Source organism: Balaenoptera musculus, chromosome 9 (assembly GCF_009873245.2).
Source record: "Balaenoptera musculus isolate JJ_BM4_2016_0621 chromosome 9, mBalMus1.pri.v3, whole genome shotgun sequence".
NCBI lineage: Eukaryota > Metazoa > Chordata > Mammalia > Artiodactyla > Balaenopteridae > Balaenoptera > Balaenoptera musculus.
The window spans coordinates 97,340,528-97,365,652 of NC_045793.1; the positions used below are offsets into that span (position 1 = coordinate 97,340,528).

General features: G+C 41.5%; 1 protein-coding gene across 1 annotated transcript in view; it reads left to right on the forward strand.

Moving 5' to 3' along the window:
• HECW1 (HECT, C2 and WW domain containing E3 ubiquitin protein ligase 1) overlaps positions 1-25,125 on the forward strand; it is a 312,853-nt gene that overhangs the window by 74,565 nt on the left and 213,163 nt on the right. Inside the window, 1 exon segment of the mRNA XM_036862740.1 lies at positions 1,130-1,237. Coding sequence (XP_036718635.1) covers positions 1,130-1,237 — 108 coding nt within the window.

Consider the following 25,125-nt stretch of genomic DNA (forward strand, 5'->3'; position numbering starts at 1 on the left):
GGCACCAGCTTGAAGAAGGACGTTGATGGGTTGCAATGTGACAAGCAGGGGAAGGGCAGGGGAGGAGAGGGGCACAGTCCCCACCCCCCGCAGCTCCTCTCAGTGCTTGCACGGCGTAGGCTCTGCCCCCCTCGGGCCTCGGACACCCCATGGGGGCCTTGCTGCACCCTTCACACACCCACCCTCCATCCCCACCCTGGCAGCTCCTTCTCATCCCTCAGCTCTCCCCTGAGCCCCTGTTGGCCTTCCTACTTGTAGCTTCTTGTCAGAGCAGTCCGTTCTTTTCCTTCCTCTCCCCTCTTACAAGTTGTAATAATGCACTTATTTCTTTACTTAGTGTTTAAAGTCTGTGTCCTCAATTGTTTGTGGTTTTAGTTCAGAAAGGTTTTGCCCAACACCGTGGCCCCTGCACCTTCCCAGCCTGGCAGATGGTTGGATCTCAGTAAGTGTCTGTTGAAGGAACAGATGAATGCATGGCTGCATGAAGGATGGATGGATAAATTCATGGATGGTCCCCAAGTGTTGGATGATGATGGGTGTCCAGACTGGAGAAGAGATCATATAGGGTGGGGCCCATGAGAACGGGGGCCCAGATAGAAAGTACAATTGGATGTTTTCTTTATACCTCATTCTCAGACCCAAATAGGGACCAGTTAATGAAAGCTTTAGGAGGGAGATTTTCACACTGAGATTCCCCACGTGTAAGAGCTATTCAGAAGTGAAATGAGGAAACTCCCTGGCGGTCCAGCAGTTAAGACTCTTGAGCTTCCACTGCAGGGGGCTTGGGTTCGATCCCTGGTTGGGGAACTAAGATCCCGCATGCTGCGCGGAACAGCCAAATAAAGAAAAACAGGTGAAATGAACTGCTGTAGAAGCAATTTTTTCTCTGTTTCTGGAGGTGTTCAAGAACCAGCTAGATGATCACTTGCCAGGAGTGTTGAGAGGGGAAGAGATTCCTGCATTAAAATTCTAAAATTAGAATTCTCTGATTCTATGATTCCAGGTGCTTTTTCTTCTGTTGAGCTGGAGGTGGCATTAATATCCTTTGCTCTTTTAATTATTTTTTTCTAAATCTGCTGTTAGCTGATGTGTTTCTCTACTCTGCTTTCTTTCTTTCCTGGGAATATAGATGAGGTCTTGTCGGAAAACTTTCTGGACTATAAGAACCGTGGAGTCACTGGTTCTCATCGGGGCCAGATCATCTGGAAGATTGATGCCAGCTCTTACTTTGTGGAGCGTGAGTACCTTTCCCATTCATGTTGCTCGGGATGAAGCGGAATTCAACCACTTTGCTCTTGTGCTGCATTGCCTCACTTAGAAATGTGCCATATGTAAAAGACGTGGATTGAATGAGGTGCTTAAAAGACAGTCAGTAGTGAGCTCTAGAGCAGTTGTGTAATAGCCATCCACACCAGCCCGTGGCCCTTAACTTTCTCTCCCTGGCTCCTCCAGGTGCTTTCCAACTTTGTGATGGTTGCCCCTTCTGTATGCTGTTTTCCAGTTTGGGCTTTGCCTAACTCAGTTCTTCAAGGCTTCTTGTTCCCCGGTGTGTTGGGGAATTCCTCGGGATGAGAACGATACATTACTACCACCAATCTGTTTCTTTGATTCCTGATCTACTGACATTTCTGGATGTATAAACTCATCATCATGTATCTTATTTTATATTTTCTAAAATTTTCTGCTCTCTTTGAAAATAAGTCCTTTTCGCAGTTATGGAAGGAATTTTTCATAGGTCCCATACTGGTGCATGAGGAAATATCTACATGGGCCTCATGTTTGCCACCCAAAGGAATGCACGGACTACCTATAATGTACCCTTTCCCCTCCCACATGGGTACTGGAGAGTGCTAAGTGCACAAATCCTTCATGCATTTTCTGGTTCATAGCAGGTATTCATTCAGCATAACACTTCTGAAAGGAAATGGAATAGTCTATTGTTCCAGCTGCCTTGTTCTCAGAGGAAACGACACATGGCCAGGCACCTAAAGTTGTCTATTTTTTTAAAAATATTTGATTTATTTGGCTGCATCGGGTCTTTAGTTGTGGAACGCGGGATCTTTTGTGGTGGCACGCAGGCTTCTCTCTAGTTGTGGTGCGCGGGTTCCAGAGCACGCAGGCTTGGTAGTAGTTGCGGCAGGCGGGCTCTTTAGTTTTGACGCGCAGGCTGTAGAGCGTGTGGGCTTAGTTGCTCCACGGCATGTGGGATCTGACCAGGGCTTGAACCCGCGTCCCCTGCATTGGAAGGCGGGTTCTTAACCAGTGGACCACCAGGGAAGTCCCCCTCAAGTTGTCTATTATCATTTGACTTGTAGCTCACGAAAAGCTATCCTCTAGCATGTTTTGCTCCCATTTTTTTTCCAGATGAAAACTCTCATTTTCATTCACTTAGTAAACATTTTATAAGACCTACTGTACTCCAAAGAATAGAGATTGGAGATGAAAGGCTCAGTGTCTGCCCTCTAGATACTTATGGTGTCTCTGCTCTGGGAAATGACACAAATGCCCCTGTTTTTGCATTGGCACATGCAGAATGAGTAGACAGTCAGGAGGTTTGATACTATCAGATGTAGAGGGGACAAGACTTTATGTTATGTGGTTGCTGACCTTGACTTTGCGTTAAGCATGATGAAACTCCCAGCAAGAGAGTTCCTTTTCCTTAATACTTACCTCCCCGACTCTGGCTTTTCTGCACTGCATCCTGCATGCTGATCCCAGACAAAATGCCTTAAACCCAATCCTGCTACCATGTGCCCCCAAGCCTCATGGCTGCGCTTTCACGCTACATCAGCTGAAACCTCTCTGCCCAGCTGTCAAACCCCAACAAAACTCACCGCATCCCTCAACCCTACTTCTCCATCCTCCCCAGCAGGCCCTCCTTTGCCCTAGTCATGCCAGCATCTTCCCCTATCCCACAAATGGCATCATTTATCATAAAGAACATGGCCAGGCTTGATATGGGGACAAAGAGATGGGCTCCAGCTAGTGGTATCTAATATGACTTCCCAAATGCCAGTAAGAACAAAAGAGGTGAAAACTTGCATTAGCAATGAGTATTAGACATAACTGTTGACTGTATGCCCCAGTCTACACTGGAAGTTCAGTGGGAGAGTCCTTCCTTACTACATACCCATTTTGTTCTTTTGGGTTTTAACTAAATGAGAAATAGACATAATTCAGGGTCATAATACAGTATCAGCTCAAAATGGTGCAGGCATAAACACACCTTGAAGGTTTTTTAAATCTTTTTAGAGTCAAGGAAATAAGTATTAAGGATAATATGAAACCTCATGACTCTGTCTTCATTCTGCATGAGCCAATGTGAAAAAGTGGGATTTGTGTGTAAATTAATCTAGCACTAGTACCATTCCTTTCAAGGCAGTTCTCCAAGATTTCTGGGACATATAGAGCATTTCCTGTACACTCAGCTCAAATAACAAACCATTTAACATAATTGTCTTCATCAGCAGTATGAAGACACACTTTAAATATCATTAGACAGGTATTATAATGTAAAATCAGCTCTGTAAAATACATAAAATGTTGTCATAATTGAGTGAAAATGTATTCAGAGTTGGTGAAGTGCCAACGTCCTAGAATAAACAGATAGTTTGCCAAGTCATATTCAAAATAACTAAAAGTTCAGCGCTTTAGAAAACTGACATGTTTTCAAGTGCAAACTTGAGAAGACCCCACTCCACAATATACCTCTTGGACTAGCGATACCTCAGTGCTTTCAGAAAATGGATGAATTTCCATTTTGCAAATATATCAAATGAATGAATAATATACTAAGAATGTATTTCTGTACACATGTAACATAATTTGGCAAAAAGTAAAAATTCATTGAGACAAATCTTAATTGAGTTTGCAAATGATTGTACTATGGACTCAGGGCACACAAAAAAATCAGATAAATTAAAACAATAATGAATTATAGGGGTCTGAATGCATTAAAACTGTATATAACGCTTTTGGAGTCTGAATGCATTAAAACTGTATATAATGTGCTATAAAAATTTATATTTTTAATGTGAAATAATTTGCATTTTCAAAACTGTTTGATAGAACAAGTGCCAAATTAAGGAACAGGAAGAGACTGGATGTACAAAATGTTCTAATATAACTATCAAAGTGTATGCAAATCAAAGCATCAAAGATCCTCTTGCTATAATATAAAAATGCAGAATTCAGGCCATTATCCAGAAGGTTAGAGAAGTTTTGTTACAAATCACAAGTAAGCTCTTCACGGTGTCTAGGTAGTAATAAACACATTAATCTAATTGGTAAATTAGACGTTCTTAAAATAAAAATAATTTTATAAACTTTGAACATTAAATCTTGAAGTACAACAGAAGGTCATTCTAAGTGGGAGTTAAAATAATAAATGAGGTTTTGTTTTGGTTTTTCCATTTTTCTTTTTATTTTTACCTTTTATTACTTCCTTCTATGAAAGTAGAGGTATATCACTGATTACCTGGGATCTATTCTAATAGCACATTTCTTTCAGAGTTATGATTCAATTTAGAATTAGGTAATTGCTATTGATTTATATGATTTTTTAAAGGTCTGATTAAATCAGATTTTGAAAGTACCCCCAAATTAGAAACATTCAAAACAAATACTTTCTGTATTCTCCAAGGAGTTACAAGCATGATAAAATACAAAAGAAAATAACTCCTGACTCGTTTCCTTTAGTCCCTGCATAATTTCTCCCTGGAGGGCACTTGGCTATTTGACTATAGTAATAATTGTTGTAATATGAGAACTGTAAAGATGCAAATTTTAACACTGACAATAGAAAGAACTAGTGAAATTTTAGCTTTACCTATCCTGACAAAATCTTACAACGTTGTATTATTATAGTAACTCAAATGTTATATTTTAATGTGTGCAGTTGGGCTCAGCGGGCCAGTCTCAAGCCTTCAGGAGCTACCACAGTCTTTGTTGACTGTGTGCTCCCAAAACAAACTTATGGTTACCAGGGGGTAAGTGGTGGGGAGGGATAAACTGGGACATTGGGACTGACATCTACACACTACTACATATGAAATAGATAACTAATAAGGACCTACTGTATAGCACAGGGAACTCTACTCAATACTCTGTAATGGTCTATATGGGAAAAGAATCTAAAAAAGAGTGGATAGATGTATATGTATAACTGATTCACTTTGCTGTACACCTGAAACTAACACAACATTGTAAATCAACTATACTCCAATAAAAGTTAAAAAAAAAAGAAGTCCTTCAGAATCAGGGCTTGCCTTGCAGAGAGGTGTTGATTCTGCTGGGAAGGTATCTTTATTTTGATCTCTGGCCCAGACCTGTTATGTGTAGCTCCCTGTTCATTGTCACTCCCCATTGCTAGCAGGAACAATAGAGTAGTGGGTCTGGAAGGACAACTGATTACGGCCAAGAGAGTTTCTCCCAAAGGGACCTCCTTTCTCTACCCACCCTTGTGTCAAGTCATGTAATCACGGTCATGATCACGGCCTTCTCACAGCTGTCCCGGCATAAACCAGAAGTCTGCAGTCATTTTGACTGCTCTGTTTTGCCGTGGCTTCCTGCCCGCTCCGTACCACTGGTCATGCATCGCTTGCAGCTCAAACCCTCACATTCAGCCCCTTCCCCATCTCTGCCCTCGCTTCCAGATTCACACCCTGACTGCTACCTGCTCTGATTTCATCACTCCCTGCATTTGTCAGAAGAGCAAACCTCAAACCCATTCTCAGTACATCATTTCCCAGTCCTTTTCCATCATGTCCCCCCAAATTAAAAAATAAAACACAGTGGCCCCTGAATACACATAACAGCAGATCTAAGCACCTAGTCCTGCTGTAAGTTTTTTTTTAATTTTTATTTTATATTAGAGTATAGTTGATGAACAAAGTTGTTAACAACACCCCTTGAGAGTGGCAAGGTGAAATGTACACAGGTCAGGGGGCAGAGTTTGTCTCCTTTCCCCACCCTTCAGCAGGTGTCCTCCCAGTGAGAGGCCTGTGGGCTCATTTTCTGCCCGGTGTGGCCCTTGGACTCTAAGGCTCTGTTCCTTCATCTGTAAAAGGAAGTTAATGTACAATCCCCACCGGTCACCCCATGAAGACTGCGAAAGCACACGTGAAGGGCCAGGCACGTGTCTGGTACAGCCAGGTGTGCGGTATCATGAGAAGGCTTTGAATTAGGGATTGCAGTGCATTCCTCCTCTGGGAATGGACGTGGTGGTGTCTTGGTGACAGCTGTGAACTGAATGGCTTATTCTGAGAGTTTCCTGTGGGGAAATCCTTTGCAGCCAAAGTTGGAGACCGATGGGCACTGAAGGAAAAGCAGGGCTCCAGGGGAATTAGCTGACTCCCCCTCGTTAGCACTTCTGGCTGGTGCTTTCTCCTCTGCGGCAATGCAGCAGAGCCAGGACAAGCCGTGCTGGAGCCAGAAGGCCACCCAGATCCGCCCAGAGCAGCCGCAGGGATCCCGTCACGTCAACAATCCAGATGGTTCAGGTGACACGTTGGTATAGCTTTTTATTTGAATCTGGACATATTCCCACCAGGACTGCTCTGGTTTTAGAACCAGTATGGCTAAGAACTGCACTGTGGGCTGCCATTTTCAATCACTGTTTTGTTCTTTCCGAGGAGCTATGTCTCCTTTTACTGCAATAAACGTTTGAGTCATAGGCTCTGTGAAAGTCTACTTGGAGTGACTAAATTGTAAATGTGCATCATAATCTTAGGACAATCATACCACTTCACAGGTGTTCCTTTAGGAACAAGTGCGCCTCCATAAATATTTGCATGATAATGGCTATTTTATTATTACGCCATCTTAATTTTACTACATAATTCCCTGGAAGCCATGACTACCCCCATCGCTTAGCCAGGTTCACACTAGCCTAAAGAGAAACCATGGTCAAAATTGCACTCTACACAATCATAAAGTAATTTCAGTATTGCTTCTGTTCTTACTTGTCTCTCTTAAATCTTGAGAAAAGAATCTACAGTTCACAGCAACACTCCTAAAATGCATTTCCTCTTTCACCTGTGTCCTTTGGCCACACAATTCCCCTGGTGTTCCTCTGCGCTAAACTTCCCCATAAACCTTGCTCACACGCATGCTGGTTTTCTTCCCTTCCTTATTTCCAGCACATTTTGCTTTAAAAGCCTAAATGAAGTAATCTTGCTAGAAAGAAGCCTCCTGGAACGGTAGAAGTAGGAACCCAAGCCACCAAATACACAATCACTCACACTTGAGCAGACCAGAGTGAAGTGGTTGGAAATATTCATACAGTAATAATGTCTGGGCTGCCAGAGGCCAACATAAAGGTGCAGTGGTTCTGACTGAAAGGGACCAAGGAGACAATGGGAGTGTGGCAGTGGGAGGGCAGGGGTCCAGGTGGGAAGACAGGACATAGGAATGAGGGGACACACACAGCCCGCACAGCTTCAGTTCACCCAAGGTGAGGAGCCAAACTGTTGCGTGCAACCATCTCTTCCTAGGTCAAATAGTCCATTACCTCTGGGGCATCAAAATGCATCTTTAGTCCACAGATTAAATATCGGACCATTAAAGAGTGACTAAGCATTGTTACAGAGAACAGCTAGAAAGATACAACCAAATCATTCAGTTCAGATTTGCAGCAATATAGATAGAGCTGACTTCTAGTTAGATGTGTGTCAGATTCTCCCCATGAGATGAAACCTCCAAATCGACACAGATAAAGGATCAAAGCCCTAATAACCCAAACTGAGACTTTTCTACACTTACCTTGAGTTTCCATTTCAGTAAGAGAACATACAGCCTCCCCTGCCTCTCTGAAGCCTACACTGCCGGAGGCCTGCTGGGGACTGTGCTGGTCTCCAGGGGCCCTGATCTAGAGGTGAAGGCTTGGTCCCTGCCCGCTGGGGCTCTCACATTGCAGGAGGGGGGACAAGCACCTCCTTCTTTTTGTCCTGTGGCAGTGAAGGGGACCACCAAACCTGGCTTTGGGGCCCAGAGTTGATCACCACCCACGGATAAGAGGAGCCCGTAGGTGGACTTGGCCAGTGGGAAGGAAGGACTGGCCTTGGGGGCCAAGAGGTAGAGAGATCATTCTAGGCAAGGAACAGCACTTGCAAAGGCATGAAGGCATGTGGAGGTGAGAGTTGAGGGCGGAGTCCTGAGAAAAAGGAAGAGAAGGAGAAGGAGGAGGAAGGGATAGAGGTTGAGGAAGCGAGATCATTGAGTGTGGAGGGTTAATTATGGCCACAAGTTCCTTGGCATTCCTCTCATCAAGAGGCCCGGTCCATGTCCCTTCCCCTTGGGCCTGGGAGGGCTCTGTGACCCTGTCCTGGTTTCCATGCTGAAGTGAGGCTGTGCAGCTTCCAGGCCAGGCTTTCAGAGACTGGTAACTCCCACTTCCTATCTCTTAGAACACTTGCTCTTGGAGCCCTGAGACAGCTGTGCTTGCACAGTGGCCATGTGAAAGTTTGCATGGAGACAGCTGCTCCAGCCATCCCACCCAGGGCACAGCAGAGGGCCAGCCCAGCTGTTACCCATGGCAACAGCATGCAAGACAGCAAGGGAAAGCTGCCCAGCTGAGTCCAGTCACCCCACAGAACTTTGAGAGATGATACTACAGAGCTGTTCCATTTTGGGTTTGATTGTTACACAGCAGTAGTAACCGTAGCATCAGGGAATCCAGATGAACAGGGCCATGGAAGTCAAAGGCGGGGAAGCTATCAAAGGGAGCGTCGTCAACAGGACCTGGTGAGTGCCATCAGAGGACTCAGGGGACATGTGGTCTAGAATGCATGGCGGAGGGTTGGCACGTGGGGCTTGTGGTGATGTTTGCCAAAAAAAATAATTTAAGGAGCTGATGAGAAAGACTGCAGGCTGAAGAGTTAGAATGGCCAGTTCAGATTGATACTGGTCTGGGCCATGAAAGTCCCTAGTCCCAGGAAACCTCTCACACGGGAATGGTGAGGGCCCCCCAGTAAATCTGTGTCTATAGAAGAGGCAAAGTGTGTGAAGCATCCTCCAGGACGGGTGGCTGTGAGAGTGACTCTGAGGGGGCAGCATGAGAAACAGAATGGAGATGGGCTTGAACACATGTAAGGACTGAATGCAATGAGCCTACAAGGAAGTGCTCTCCTTTATTTAGGATATCCTTCTGTCCACTTCTTGGCAAGGATCTTACATCCTTTTTAAATTTTTTTAAAATTTTTATACAATTTTTGAAGGTTACTTTCCATTTACAGTTATTACAAAATATTGGCTATATTCTCCCTGCTATACAATACATCCTTGAGCCTATCTTACACCCTATAGTTTGTACTTCCCACACCCCACCCCTATATTGCCCCCGCCACTGGTAACCACTAGTTTCTTCTCTATGTCTGTGAGTCTGCTTTTTTTGTTATATTCACTAGTTTGCTGTATTTTTTTAGATTCCACATATAAGTGATATCATACAGTATTTATCTTTCTCTGTCTGACTTATTTCACTTAGCATAATGCCCTCCAAGTCCATCCATGTTGCTGCAAATGGCAAAATTTTATTCTTTTTTATGGCTGAGTAATAGTCTATTGTGTGTGTATATATATGTATACCACAGCTTCTTTATCCATTCATCTGTTGATGGACACTTAGGTTGTTTCCATGTCTTGGCTATTGTAAATAATGCTGCTATGAACATTCGGGTGCATGTATCTTTTGAATTAGTATCTTTATCTTTTTCAGATATATACCTAGGAGTGGAATTTCTGGGTCTTATGGTAGTTCTATTTTTAGTTTTTTGAGAAACCTCCATACTGTTTTCCACAGTGGCTGCACCATTTTACATTCCCACCAACAGTGTACAAGGGTTCCCTTTTCTCCACATCATTGCCAACATTTGTTATTTGTAGACTTTTTGATGCTAGCCATTCTGACAGGTGTGAAGTGATATCTCACTGTGGTTTTGATTTGTATTTCCCTGATGATTAGCAATGTTGAGCATATTTTCATGTGCCTGTTGGCCATCTGCATTTCTTCTTTGGAAAACTGTCTATTCCATTCTTCTGCCTGTTTTTTAATCAGATTGTTTAGGGTTTTTTGATGTTGAGTTGCATGAGCTGTTTATATATGTTGTGTATTAATCCCTTTTCAGTCATATCATTTGCAAATATTTTCCCCCATTCAGTAGGTTGTCTTTTTGTTTTATCAATGGTTTCCTTTGCTATGCAAACCTAATTAAGTTTAATTAGGTCCCATTTGTTTATTTTTGCTTTTGTTTCCACTACTTTAGGAGATGGATCCAAAAAAATACTGCTGTGATTTATGTCAGAGTGTTCTGCCTATGTTTTCCTCTAGGTTTTACAGTATCCAGTCTTACATTTAGGTCTTTAATCCATTTTGAGTTTATTTTTATATATGGTGTTAGAGAATGTTCTAATTTTATCCTTTCACATGTAGCTGTCCAGTTTTCGCAGCACCACTTATTAGCTGCCTTTTCTCCATTGTATATTCTTGCCTACTTTGTTGTAGATTAATTGATGTGGGTTTATTTCTGGGCTTTCTATCCTGTTCCATTGATCTATGTGTCTGTTTTTGTGCCAGTACCATATGTTTTGATTACTGTAGCTTTGTAGTATAGTCTGAATACAGCCTTTTATTTTATGCTGATAAGAGCACCATGAGTTGGGTGCCATCACCATTGCATTTGAGGAGAAAACAGTCTCAGAGACATGGTAGTTTTTGTGGCAGGTGGTGGAGCTGGGATTTAAACCAGGCTTATCTGCTTGTGCTCATCAGCCCAAGGGAAGGGTCTATGGGCATGCTGGAGATGCAGGACACAGAAGGGACGTTTAATGAACTGAGGCCCATGAGGAGTTGGAAGGAACAGGATGCAGAGAATAGTTAAGGAGTCCAATCTTTCCTGGAAGCCCTTGACCCACTATGGACTTCCAGTCAGAAGTGTGGGTGGAGCAGGATGGGGACAGAAGAGAGGGAAGGAAAAAAATGTGTTATGCTGACCACTCTATGGTGCCCCTTTTCCTAATCGGAAGGGAAAGAAGACAACACAGGAAGAACTCAGGAGTGATTTTCACTTATACAGACGTGGTGGAGTCAAATTAGAACTCTACAGAACAGTTTCTCTCCATCCCCCTCAAAGCCACTCAATACACAGAATGAATCTCTTTTACTCTAAATTGCAGACACATGGAGCTAGAAACAACCAGGGCTGCAGAGGCCCTCCATATCTCTGCCTCCAGAGAGGGCTTCAGCAAGATAAGGAGGGAGTATTATGCCCATTTTAATCTCCATGAGACGGGAACAATAGCTTTCTCATAAAGGCCTGTGGCAGGCCAGGGCAGACAGAGGCCAAATTGGCAGGAAAGTATGTGGGGCAGACAAGAGAAACTGACCTAACTAAGATGCCGTGTCTGGACCTACAGCCAGCTATCTGAAGGGCATGGCAAGCTCATCGCCATAATGTCCAATTAGACACAGCAGATGGGCATGAGGTGGCTGCAGCCATCCCAGGAGGGTGGCCTGTGCTTGTCCCTGGGGAATCTGTGCGTGGCTCACAAGATCCCACCCCGGGGCTGTCATTTGGGGGTAAGGCTGCTGTCCTGAATAGAGGAATAATAATAGTAATAGCAGCAACTAACTATCTCTGAGCTCTCCCAATGTGCCAGGTACCATGCTGAGTGCCTCATACATCTTGCCCCATTTAATCTTCATGAAAACCCTAGGTGGCAGGTATTATTTTTTTTCCTTTTTTGATAAGGAATCTGAGGTCCAGGAAGACAAATGCAGCTGGTCCAAGATTCACAAGTAACAAACAAATGGTGGGGTCAGGACTTGAACCCAGGCAGTCTGACCTCTGAGCCTGCTCTTGGGCCACTATGATGTCCTGATAAGACTAAAGTTGGCCAGAAGGGTCCCCACCACTAAGGTGGAGATTCAGTGCAGAGTTCTGATCCCATGGAGGGCTGATTACCAGGTAATACATTGCATAGAATTCTGAAGTTGGAGTCAGTGCTGGGGGCTTTCCTCCCAGAGCGATTGGCAGGGAAATTATCTGGGTATCAAAGTGGGAACCCATTTGTCACTGGGCTAGCAAATCCTTAACTAGAGGAAGGAAAGTCAAGATGGTTAACATGGCCTTCCTCCCCTCCAGATGATTCTCAGTGGGGAGCTCCATAGTCCCCACCATAAAGAGCTGTGAGAAAGTCAAACTAGAAGACAGAGGCTATCCAAGGTTTCAGTCACTTCCTCCCACACAAATCCAGCATCTCCTTCATTTCAATGTATTTGTTATATGTGTATAAATCCAATTTGTATACACATTTTTTAAAGTATTACTTATTCCCTCTAGAAACTTTGAGGAAAATATCAAACATCATCCATAATTTCAGCAAAAATAACATTTTTAAAGATTTTTTCTTGTTGCTGGTAGCATCTCCCCTTAGAGGGGCTTAATAAGTATTTATTCAGTTAATGAATGAATGAATGAAGCCAGTGCTCAAAACACCTGTGCAGGAAGCAGGAGACTTGTGCTCAAGGGCTACAACCGTCATGTCTTATCTTCCCCACCGATGGCCCCTGAGCCATCAGGACAAAGAGACAGAGAAACACAGATGGAGGGCAGAAGCCAGGAGGTCTCTGGTCAGACCCACAGCAAGAGGGTACCACCAAGAGAACAGAGTCAACTAACCTACCCAGCTTCTTGGCGTATGGAGGTGGCAGAGAGGTACCACCTTTTAAAGCAGAGGACTCTGCTCTCTAGTGAACACAGCTCAGTCCACACTGGAAATCTGACCAAACACTGTAGCACCTCCCCCCTTGATTCGGGCCCAGGAAGTGGATGCTAGAAGAGCAGTGGGAAGGGGGAATTTTCCCTTTTTCCACTTCATTCTTCTCTTTTGACCCCCTGAGCCTTTCAGCCAAGTCTCTGGTCATGCACAGCTGCAGAGTTCTTGGTGAGGACAGAGAGCCACAGAGGTCAGGGAGGTCCTGCCTGCACACTCTGTGTACCTTCCCAGACACTCATCACTGCCCCCATACGTACCTGGAGCTAGTTCAGAGGTCACCCCCAGGAGTCTCTGACATTAGCCAAGATAGGTCTCTAGTCAACTCCAAGGCCATTTTCAAATGATGACAGCTATACTGTCCACACCAGCTTTGGACAGCCAGGAAAGAGTTCAGAATCCAAATAATATGGAAAAAGTAAAAACTCCTCACAACAAATTCTCATGTATCACACTTGCCCAAAATTCCAGAGTTGATATGGTACCCAAGAATACTGCAAAACCCATCAACACCCGCAAAATCTAGAAGATGCAAGCAATGCCTCATCTATTGCAGCAGCTGCTAATCTAAGCCATGTTTCCCTCTTTCTAAGCAAAATCAGAGTCTGCAGCACCTGGTCCGTATTTGTGCCCACATTGCTATTGCCAGCTGTTACTGGAGGGAAAAGGGCAGACAAAACACAGAAAGGAAAAAGCTAATTGTCTTTAACCTTCACCAGAATGAATGCCAGTTTCTCCCAGGTTGCTCAAGGCCAATGAGCTTAAAATCCAAACCAGAGAACTCGTCTAATAAGTGGGGAATTGTGTCTTATGCTTCCATCTCCTTGGGAAAAAATAGTTATAAATACCACACCCTCTACCAGAGAATGACATATAGGAAACACTCCTACTTTTATACAAAATCTATAAATTTGAGCCCATAGACTTAAAGCCTTTTCATGGGACTCCTATTCCTTATATTTAAGATTATATATTTTTTATAAGATTATATATATTTTATATATATTTATTATATATATTTATATATATATTATATATATATTATTATATATATTATATATAATATATATATAATATATATATAATATAATATATATTATATATATATATTTATATAATATATATATTATATATTTATATATTTTATATATATATATTTAAGATTATATATATTTTATATATATTTAAGATTATATATTAAGAGACCTGTTAGTCTCTTTCTCTTTCCATGAATAGTTACCCTTGAAAAAAAAGAGATTTATTTTACAGTGTGAGTTTTCTGTAACAGAGAACACAAGTTTCTAGTGAAAACTAAACCTTTAAGGCCTGGCTGAGCCTTTAAGAAAGGAAAAGATAAGTAGTAAAAGAATAGAAAGAATATGAAATATTTTTCAGAGGGGGAAGAGTGGATTATGTCAAACTTAAAAAAATAATAATAATAGAAGGGAAACAGTAAAAAGAGTATGGGAACATGGAAAAGAAATAATAGTTAAAATAACCTACGATTAGACTTCATCCTTTTCACTAGTGTAATCACCGGCAGTTCCCAAATTGGAGAAAAATAGAGACAAACTCAATGTTAAGAAACATCAAGACCAGTTAAATGGAAGTCCTGGGTACTTGACACAGATGAAGTGACCACAGTGACCTTACAATAATACAAAGCAAATGCTTACAATGGTTGGACTCTTGAAAGAAGACCCAGTCCGCTCTCCAGGATGGAGATGGGCAAGACTTCCTTCCGTCTCCATCTTTCGGCTCCAGCTCAGCTCCCGGCTGGACCTCCGGTGGGGTTTCCGGCTGCGCAGCCCCTGCAGCGCCCTCTGTCGGCAGGTCCCCGGAGGCCAAGCGAAGAGTAGCAGAAAGAGCCCTCGGCGTGCTGCTGACACCGGCTGAGGCTGGGCAACAGGCAGGAACCTGGAACTCAGCAAAGGGATCAGGAAAGGTGTCCTGAGAGCCCTCGTACGAAACACGGGAGGATGATACGAAGCTTATAGGACGCTCCAAGCTGTCAGTGGGCACCAAGCTAAACTGAGTGCGTGATGGGAATAATTTCATAAAGCCTTGTTCTGGTACCTAGAGGAAGGGTAGAAGCGAGTAAGTGGTAGAGTCAGTACCATACAAGCAAGAGCCTGAATTTGGTGCGCAGAGGGTCTTCTATCACCTCTTCCACCTCCACACACTTTCCTCCAGGACGGTTCTTGGTCATCTGGTATAGACACATCGCTGAGTCTACCCAGAAAAAGATGCTGAAATTTCCAGTTCAGCCGAGTGGCCTACACATTCTAGACAAAAAGGGAGCCCCTGCCAGCTGAACAAAGGCAGCACCGTTAACCTGCGTTGATAGTTCCCAGGTTTTACAGGATGGCATCTGTGCCTCCATCATCACTTTCTTCTCTAACAGCCCTGACACTAACCTGCCCAGTCAAAGCATCTCATGTCTGCAGACCCTTCCCAGTTGACCTCCACAAATCAGCCAAATATTCAAGATCAATGCCTCCACTCAGACATGGGTTTTTCCCAAGGGGCAACAATTCCAGTAAACCCCAAACCTGCACTTTTTTTTTTTTTTTTTTCATGAAACCCACACCAATGGAGTGCAGTGTTCCTTTTTCAGAAAAGGAACTTGCTTGTTGTAAAAGCTGCTTTTTTGGTGTCAGGGATCCCTTAGAGGGACCCAGCATCCAGTTACTGTATCCCAGGTCAGAATTGTTGACCTGAAACAAATAGACTGCCAGATATTTCTCCAGCAAAGATCATTTATTCAGGATCAGCAGAGAATTGCAACCACAGTTCAGGGTCTGCAACCACGGTGAGCCACTTGCAAGTCCCCCTACAGCAAGGGCAGGAGAACACGTTTATAGAGAGGATAAAGAAGTTGGAAGGGCTGTAGTAAACAAAGAGTCCATGGCTTTTCATTGGCTGAGTCCTTGCCAGGAAAGAAGAGGAGGCTTTCTTCTTCCTGTTGGGCTCTGCTATCACCACAGGGCGAGACAGCTCCCCTTTCTGGTTTCCTAACTCTATTTAATGTAGGTTTCTGTTTATTAATTTTTTTTATAGAATCAACTGCAACTGAGAAAAGCAGCAGCCAATCCAATATGCAGCATGCCAGATGGCCTAGCATTTTTATATGTGCTTTGAGTTACCAAGTTCTATGTGCCAGGAAGCCAAAATTGTGGGTGGGTGGGTTCTCTCAGGGCCCAGAACTACAGGTTTGAGTGTTCCCAGACTGCAAAATTCTCCCCATAGAAAACTATGGTCATTCAGCCCCATCTGCAGCTGACCAAGTTAGTCCCAACTGAGCATCAAATTGTGAGGAACTTTAATGATGTCTCCTAGATTCAAAGGGAAAACTGGGCAGGGAGAAAAGAGAGGCACTCTGAGAGGAAAGGGGGAATCCAGGTAAGAGCAGTTTTTTCCCACTAGGATGGACTCCTTGTACTTCTTGCCAAGGAAGCCTACCCTTGAGGATTTCACCTTGTCATGCAGCCCATTCACGAGATTAAAGCATGGTTGCCTGCTACATAACTCCAGGAGAGCCATTTCCGTAGACTTCTGTGTGAATGGTGCCCTTGGAATTGGTAACACATCAGCCCTGTTAATAAGGTCACAGGAATGTCTGGTGACCACATATCAGAAATTATACCCTGCCTCGTACTACCATTCCTAAGATCTGTGTGTGGCCAAGGATATACCTGGTTAGCCTAAAGGGTTACTGTAACCCTCCCAGCCTCCTGAACAGCCATGAGTTTGAGCTCTGCCCTGCTTTACCATGAAATTGTGTTGTATCTCATGCTCCAGTATCATGAAACCTGTTCATCAGTTAGAGCTTCTAAAATAGCCACCTGACATTCATTTGTGGCTCTCACCTCCATCCAGTTTTAAAAGGTGATATTCAAAATCCTCTCCCTGACTATAAAGGGTTCATTTAAAAGTCATGCTGAGATTGCATCCCCCCTCCACCCCACACTCTCAAAAACCCTACTCTTCATACGTCAGACCGATCCCCCAGTATATCCTCACACTTCTTGGCACCTAACCTGGAAAAGGTTGGCTAATACCTAACAAAAGTACGTACTTCCCAGAAACACCTCTGGAACACCCTCTAGCAAGTCAAGAGCTGACTCAAGACATATGTAATCAGCACAGGATATGGGCAAGGGTCTCCGTATGGCCCTCTGCCTTCATGCTAGGAGCCATACTTTCTACCTTCTGGAGCTCTTCAGTATGGTAGTCTGTCAGTCTACAGCCTTCTGGTTTGTGTCGTATCTCAGTTCCAGGCAACTCAGTCCTCCACCGTCTGGCCAGCCATGACCCTCCCCTCCACTTGGACTGAAATGCAGAGACCCACCCCAGTAAGCCAGGATTTTGGGACAAAAATATATGGCAGAGAAGGCACTTGACTTTGCGGTCTGTATTTGGCCTTGGAGGATCTGTTGGGACCCCCTACCTCAGCCTGAATGCCCCAGGGCAGCTCCGAGACAGCTCAGCCCACTCCATCCAGGAGGGAGGACTGCTAAGAGTGCCAGCAGCTGTGCAATACTCCTGTTTCATTTCACATACATGTTAATCCTCTATGCTTCACTGGGCAGGGATTTTAAATTTTATTAGTCTTTTCAGAGAACCAACTTTTGCTTTTCTTGATCTTCTATATATACTTGTCTTCTGTTTAATTACTTTCTGCTCTTACTTTTATTTTTTATTATTTCCTTCCTTCTACTTTCCTTGGGTTTAATTTGTTGTCCTTTTTCTAATTTCTTGAGATGGATTCTTAGCTCATTGGTTTGGGGCTATTCTTCTTCTCTGTGTATGCATGTAAGGCCATAAGTTTTCCCCTTAGCAGTTTGTTTGTTTGGTTTTGCTTTGTTTTGGTAAAATCCTAAGTGAAGCACAAAACACACATAGAAAAGGGCATAAATTTAAATGCAGAGTTTAGGGATTTTCAGAAAGTGAACACATCCATGTACACGGCACCCAAATCAAGAAGCAGAGCCTAGTTCACATGTCAACCTGTTCTGTTTGCCTCCTTCCTTCTCTCTGGGATCATTTTCCTCCTAACAGAAGGAGCTCCCTTTTAGTATTTCTTTTAGCTCAAGCTTACTGGTGATAAATCCTCTCTGTTTTTGTTTGTCTGAAAACATCACTATTTCACTTTCACTTTTGAGCAATGATTTCACGAGATACAGAGAATTCTAGGTTAGCTGTTCTTTTCTTCAGCACTTAGGAATGTCATTTCTCTGTCTTCTGAAAAATCAAGTTTAGTGTTTTTGTCATTCCTTTGAAGATAATGTAGGTTTGTTTTTTTTGTTTTTTGTTTGTTTGTTTGTTTTTTGCTCTGATGCTTTTAAGACTTTTCTCTTAGCCTTTGGATTTCAGGAGTTTAACTACAACATGCTTACAAGTGATTCTTGTTTTTATCCAGGCTTGATAATAAGTTATTGTCTCCTCAAAAGTTGCCTTTGCCCCACTCATTCCACTGTGTCCCTTATTCTCTTCTCTGTCCTTTCCATCCTCTTTTCTCTCTTTTTCTTCAATCTGGATATTTTCAATCAACCTATGCTCCACTTTACTAACCCTCTTTCTGCTGTATCTGATCTGTGGCTAACCCCATGTATGGAGTTCTTAATTTCAACTCTTCGGTTTTTTAATAATTAAATCCCCATTTGATTCTTTTCTGTTGGTTCTAATTTTCTGGCAAAGTCTGCACTTCATTTTCTGCATATATAAATCATAGTTCAATTGAGGTCTTTGTCTAATGACTTCAATATCAGGATCCTAGTTCTATTTTCTTTCTTGCTTTTGGTCATTTGCTTCTGTCTCTTATCATACTTGGTAATTTTCAGTTGCCGTAAACTGGGTGTGGAATATTGTAGATACTTTGGCAATGGCATCTTCCCTCAGAAGGGTTTGCTCTTCCCTCAGTGAGGTTGTTGGGGTGCTGGTGGCCTTGACCCAATAAGAGGATGAGCTTAGTGGACTGCAGTCCAGTCTTGGTAAGCCTCAGTCTCCCTCTAGCTCGCCTTGTTCCTAGAGATCCCTCTCCAGGGCTTTCATGGAGAGCCGAGGGTTTTCACCTGGGACCCTTCCCTGACTGTCCCTGCCAGGTCTCCTCAGTACCAAGAGACAGAAGATTTCGGCTCACTTTTCAGATGTTTGCATGATGCAGGATTCAGCAAATGTCTGAGGGGAAACCACCTGGGTACTTGAGGTCTCTGGTCCTTCACTCTGGCCCCAGAGGGCCACAGCAGCTCTGCTGGTTTCCCTGCCACCAGGGCAAAGGGGCTACAGGTAATCAGCTTGTCTCACCGGTACTCCCTCATCTAGAATTTGTGGTCCTTGTTGCTTCCATTATTCTGCAGTGCTTTAAATATTTTGTTTTAAAAAAAGCTTATCTAGTTGGCAGCAGAAGCATTAATCTGCTACAATTACTCTATCCTAGCAGGAAGAGGAAGGCTCTAATTGCCTTTTAGCAAACACTCCACATGCAGTGATCCCACAGAACAGAAACACTGTCTAGGGGGTGATAATAACCAGCACTGAAATAGGAAACAAAAAGCATTTATTGGATTGTTTTTGAGTTTGGATTTGGCCTTGTAACACCCGAAGTAAGTACTTCCCATAAAGTGAAGTTCTGGCATCATTTCACATAGTGATTCATTTTCATCAATCTCCCACATTTGCTGTGGTACCATATTTGAAGCATTAAGGTAGGATTTAAGCTGCTGTTCTAAATAGGAAACTAGTCAAATAATATACAGTTCTTGATATTAAAAAGATGTACCAGTTAACACAATTGAAAAAAAGTTACATTTAACCATTTTCATTCAAATAATCATAATTTAGCTATTAGAGAAACATGACTTTATCACATGGCAATTTTTATGTTAGACAAATGTGGAATACCTAAAGATGCAAATATCTTCTCTGCTTATTCAAAATTTATGACTTTATTTTCTTCAGTTATTTTCCAATTTTGTACAAAGTGAATATAATCAGTCCATAATACAGCTTTCTAGATCATTTCTGGAAGTGCAAATCCAAGTAAGATTACATCTTTACCAAATTACAAAATTTTGACAAATCAATATGATATTCTCTGATATAATAAGGTGACATTTTTCTGTTAGAGTCATATATTACTTTAATGAGAATTTTACTACAAAAGATATCATCTGAGAACCAAATAGAAACACCATGTCTTTCAGGGCTGTTTATAGGAGAGCAAAGTTTTTTTGGTAAAACTTAACATGGCTTATACACTTATATAATGTTCTTCTTTTGAATGAGGTCTTGGATTCAAGTTGCTGAGATTAAATGTAACAGAACAAACATGTGTAAAAGGTGACCGCTTCATTTTGGATTTGGCTAAATTCAGGGCCCCCTGCGTTAGGAGCTTTAAAACTCTACCTTAATGAGATCCAGCAGACAATATCAACTTTAAATTAAAATAACTTTCCAATGTTATATCTTTACATATGTAGTAGAATCTGCAATGTTAGGTGCCTTGTCAATGCACTTACAAGTGCATTCCATTTGTTAAGAAGCCCTTCACCCTTCCTTTTGTTTTGATCAAAAGTCACAGCCTTTCTCTAAGCTGCTTATTTCCTAAAACCCATTTGGTTCATATTTTTAAATAAAAAGCCAAGTACAAACGAACATATTGCCATGTAGGATAGACTAGGAAGACTTCAGGTTTTATACCATTAATGTTGATTATTTCTTTGAAAGAACTGCTCTTGCTGTTTCCTCTTACTGAAGCTAAATGTTCTTCAGACTCAAAATTTAATTTATATCTTATTATTGCATTGCTTCTTGATCTTTTTGATCATTTGAGATATTGTACTTTCCATTACTCCTTCTAGATTACTACTGAAACTGTTTCTTTCACAGTGATGATAGCTTCTTGAGTTAAAATTGGGTTTCCTGGATTTTGAGGATGTGGTTTACATTTGTCTCATGTCTGTTTTTCAAATGAAATAGTCATAGACTTAGGTTCATTGTTCTTGCTAAAGAATGTTACTTACATAGATAATTTGGTTCCTTTTACACAAATAAGTGATTCACAGTGGAAGACATTTTGCTAATGCACTGATCCATATGTCTGTCTAGTTCATCAACTCTGATCACACTTCCGTTCATGAGATTCGGGCATTTCTGCACTGCAGACATTGTAACATATGGATAGTTAAAAACTTGCTATGAAGTTCAGATATTCATTGTGCTTCAACCTGTGCAATGTCTGGATAGCAACAGGAGTAAGCACCTTATTCTTAAAGAATACTTTTACCAGTTGCAGAATTCTCTGTTGACAGTTATTTTCTTTCGGCACTTTGAAGCTGTCATTCCTTTCTCTTCCATTGTTTCTGTTTATGTTGAGAAGTCATCTGTCAGTCTAACTGTTACTCCTGTGAAGGTAACCTAGCTCTTTTCTTCATTGGCTGATGAAGTGATCATTTTTCTTCTCTTTTGAACTTTTACAGCGATGTCTGGATGCTGTGTTCTTTCTGGATTCATAGGGCTTTTTGTATCTATAGCTTGATGTCTTTCATAACTTTTGGAGAATTTTTAACTTTAGCACCACTGTCTCTCTCCTCTCCTTTTGGATTACACTTTACAGGTATTTTAGACCACCCCATAGTATTACATATGTTTATTATTTCTCTTCAATATTTTATATCCATTTTCTCTGCATGCCTTATTCTGGATTTCTTTTTCTGACCTATGTTCCAGTTTCCTAAGTTTTCTCCTGTATTTTGTTAAATCTGCTTTAAACCCATCCATGGAGTACACTATTTCAAAATAGTAGTTTTATAGATCCAGAATTTTCTGTTTGGTTCTTTTTTCAAGACTTCATTATTTGCTGATATTTTCAATCTTATATTTTATTTCTTTGAATACTTTAAGTATATGATCGTTAAAGCTTGTGTCTGATAACTCCAATATCTGAAAACCCTATGAGTCTACTTATAGTGCCTGGTCTTTCTATTGGTATTTTTACCAGTAGAAAAATACTCTGCATGTGCCTAATCAATTTTAGTTGAAAACTGGACATTGTAAATGAAAACTTATGGAGATAATTTGAGGCTTAGAATGGGTTCTTTTCCTGCTGAGAGGATTTGCATTTCCTTCTGGGCTATACCTAGCAATGCAGAATAACCTCAATTGAATTTCAAGACTTAAAATGATTTGAAGGGCCAGGGCTGGTGTATTTCTCTGGTATCTGTTCTGCTGTTCAGGGCTCCAACTTGAATCATGAAGGACTTAGCACAGTCCTCCTCTTTGGCCGGCTCTGAACTCTTTAAGTTTTTATCCCCTTAGCCCTGCAAGTCTGTCAAAAGTTCTTTTCACCTTCCCAGCCTCTCAGTGCATTTTTCTGGAATCAACACAGCCCCCTCACCAAGGGAAACAGCAGAAGTTTTCTTCTTCTGGATCTTGTCTTCAGTATTTTCCATTGTCTTGCTAGGTCTCTGATATCCTCAGGCTAGGATTTCCAGTTTTAGGAGGAAACAATTACTGGATTCCTAATAAAATTTGAATTTGAGATAAACAGTGAATACTTTTTTTAGTTTTTTGTCCATTGTAATAATTGGGACAGACTTATACTGAAAACTTATTCCCTGTTTATCTGAAACTCAAATTTAAGTGGGTGTCCTGTATTTTATCTGGCAATCCTACTTCAGGCAGATTTATTTCCATGTTTTTCCAGCTTGTCTAGATGTTCTCTGAATTACCTAGTACATCATCACTCGAAGTGGAAGTTCACTTTTGCTAGCTGGTCAACAATCTAGCATTATTAAAAAAAAATTTTAGAGACAAATTACCAAATGAAAAGTTAATATGTTAGCTTAAATCCTAGGTGCCATGAACTACATGTGTGACCTTGTATAAGTGGCCTTACATTTTGGCCTCATTTTCCTTAGATGTAAAATAGGAATGATAGATGACATTTATTGTGGCCTTGTTATATGCCAAGTATTGTGCTAAGCACTTTTTTAAAAGGTTAATAATAATTACCTGTACTTCACAGGGATTTTGTGAGGGCCAAATTAGAAAATAGTATGAATGGTCTGGTGCATACTGAAAGCTAATTAACTGTTAAGACCAATTTGTTATAATTTTTAAACTGAATCGAATATTATACTTACACCAGGGCTACTACCATCATTACATACTGATGTCTCAACTGCTACAACAGGCCTACTAATCCCTAAAAGATGGAGAGGAAGAAAAACAATAATTTTCTTGTTTCTTTAAGTGATACTATGAGTAAAGCGAAACAGTCTATACTTTTGAATACATGCCCACCCAATAAAAATTATAGTTGTAAACACACAAATTTTTAGAGGTAGAAACTTCAGTATTATTCCACTTTGTGAATGAGCTGGTCACTCCTGCCCAAATCTGAAAACAAATCATGTGCCAGGCAAAAGTAACCAAAATGTTATAAGGAGATCTATTTCAGGTCCACCATTAATCCACGAGATTTTAAGATGTCAACCTCTTCCTCTGGAAGGGCAAGGACTACACCCATTGGTGAGTGGAGCATGGGCTGGATTTCAGCCCCCTACTCACCCCTTGGTTGGACACCTTTATGTAGGATGTGCCTGAACAACTATACAAGACAGTTCTGTTGATCGTAAATGAACATACAGTGAAGAAGGGCAACTCTTATGTGTTGACTACTTCATGCATACTAGGCTTCACACATTATTCCATCTGCTGTGTACAACAGCCATACATGAAACAATACATACAAAGCTGGCAATGGTATCACCATTCTACATTAAATCTAAGACTCAGAGAGTCTATATAACTTACTCTGTTAATGACGGGCAAGTCAAGAATTGGACTTACATCTATTTGATCCCACATTCCTACTCTTTCCTTAGATCACTGTGCCTTCCTAAACTTCTATTACTACATACATAATGACTCAAATAAACAATAAAATCTATTATAACAGAGATGCCTTGTGTTCAGACTTTGAGGGGATTTTTGAATTATTATTATTTTAACTAGAAAAGCAGAGGAAGATAGAACTACCTACCACAGGTCCCCTTAGATGAAGTATCTGAAATAATAACCAACAACCCTCTAATATTTCTTGGCCTTTGAACCTTGATACTTTTCTCAGAGGCAGCAGTAATAGCGAAAATGTAACAACGTCTTTATCTATACTTGAATCTATTCCAAAAGTCATGTAATATTAGGCCATAGAAAATTCTCTATGAAGAATTAGGACCCACCAGGACACTGTACCTGCTCCTGGGTTAACAGTAAGGCAGTGGAGTCAATCAAATGAAACCAATAATTCATCAGTCATTTTTTAGCAGGCATTTATACAGAATCCCTACACTACATGACACTGGAAATATAAAGATAAATAATACCTAGTCTCCTTCTTCTGCAAAAACTCAGTGTGGGGCTAATCAAACAGATCACTTGAATGTAACTGTCACCAAAGTAGCATGGAGTTTTACAAGATGAAGTAATCTTAATCCATACAACAAATCACTTGTATATTATATTTTTGTTTTAACATTTGTGGGTGACTTCCCTTCAGAGCCCATCCCTAAATAAGAAATTTTAAATAATTTAATATCTCTTTCAAGTCTGAATAGGAAATCATTTTAAGTTACAGGAGATATTTAGATTAAATAAAAGGAAGATCCATTAATAATTAAGTTGCTAAATACTGGAACAGACTCTTGAAAAGCTTAAGAAAAAAAAAACCTTTGCCAGTGATTTTTCAGAAAAAGATTACAATACTTTGAAGGTTTCCATGCATTCTTGGCTCTAAGCATGAACTGACCTGCTCACCTAGCAAAAAGATTCAATACAAGACTGTATATAATCTCCCTGACCTTTTTTACTCCAAGGCACTGGAATAATTTTCTTTGACAGGAAAGCTAGTACTGCCTTTCCAGGATACCTGTTATATATAATTTCCTTCTGTGCAACTAAACTTGAGGTGAGGTCATTCGGCCCCTCCATGCCGATCTCGCTGGAACCTACAGGCAGAGTAACTCATATGCTGAACTACACTGACTCGGTGTGGTTACCTGGCCATATGGCTCGCTGCTCGTGGTCCCTCCATGATCCCTGACCTACAAGATACCTGCCTCTCAGGCTGAGACAGTAGTAGATCTAGGTCTGTAGACCTAATGTGGGGTGCCTTGGAGAAGATGGAACTAAGTTATAAGATTGTCCACCAAGAGCTTAAAAGGCAATCAACAGGTATGCAAAATCACTGCAGGGAAAGAATGAAGGGAGGAAACTAAAAGTATTGATATATGTAAAGTAAGAATATGTCCACTAAAAGGTAAGCACCCAGGCATCACCCAGGCAGTGGGA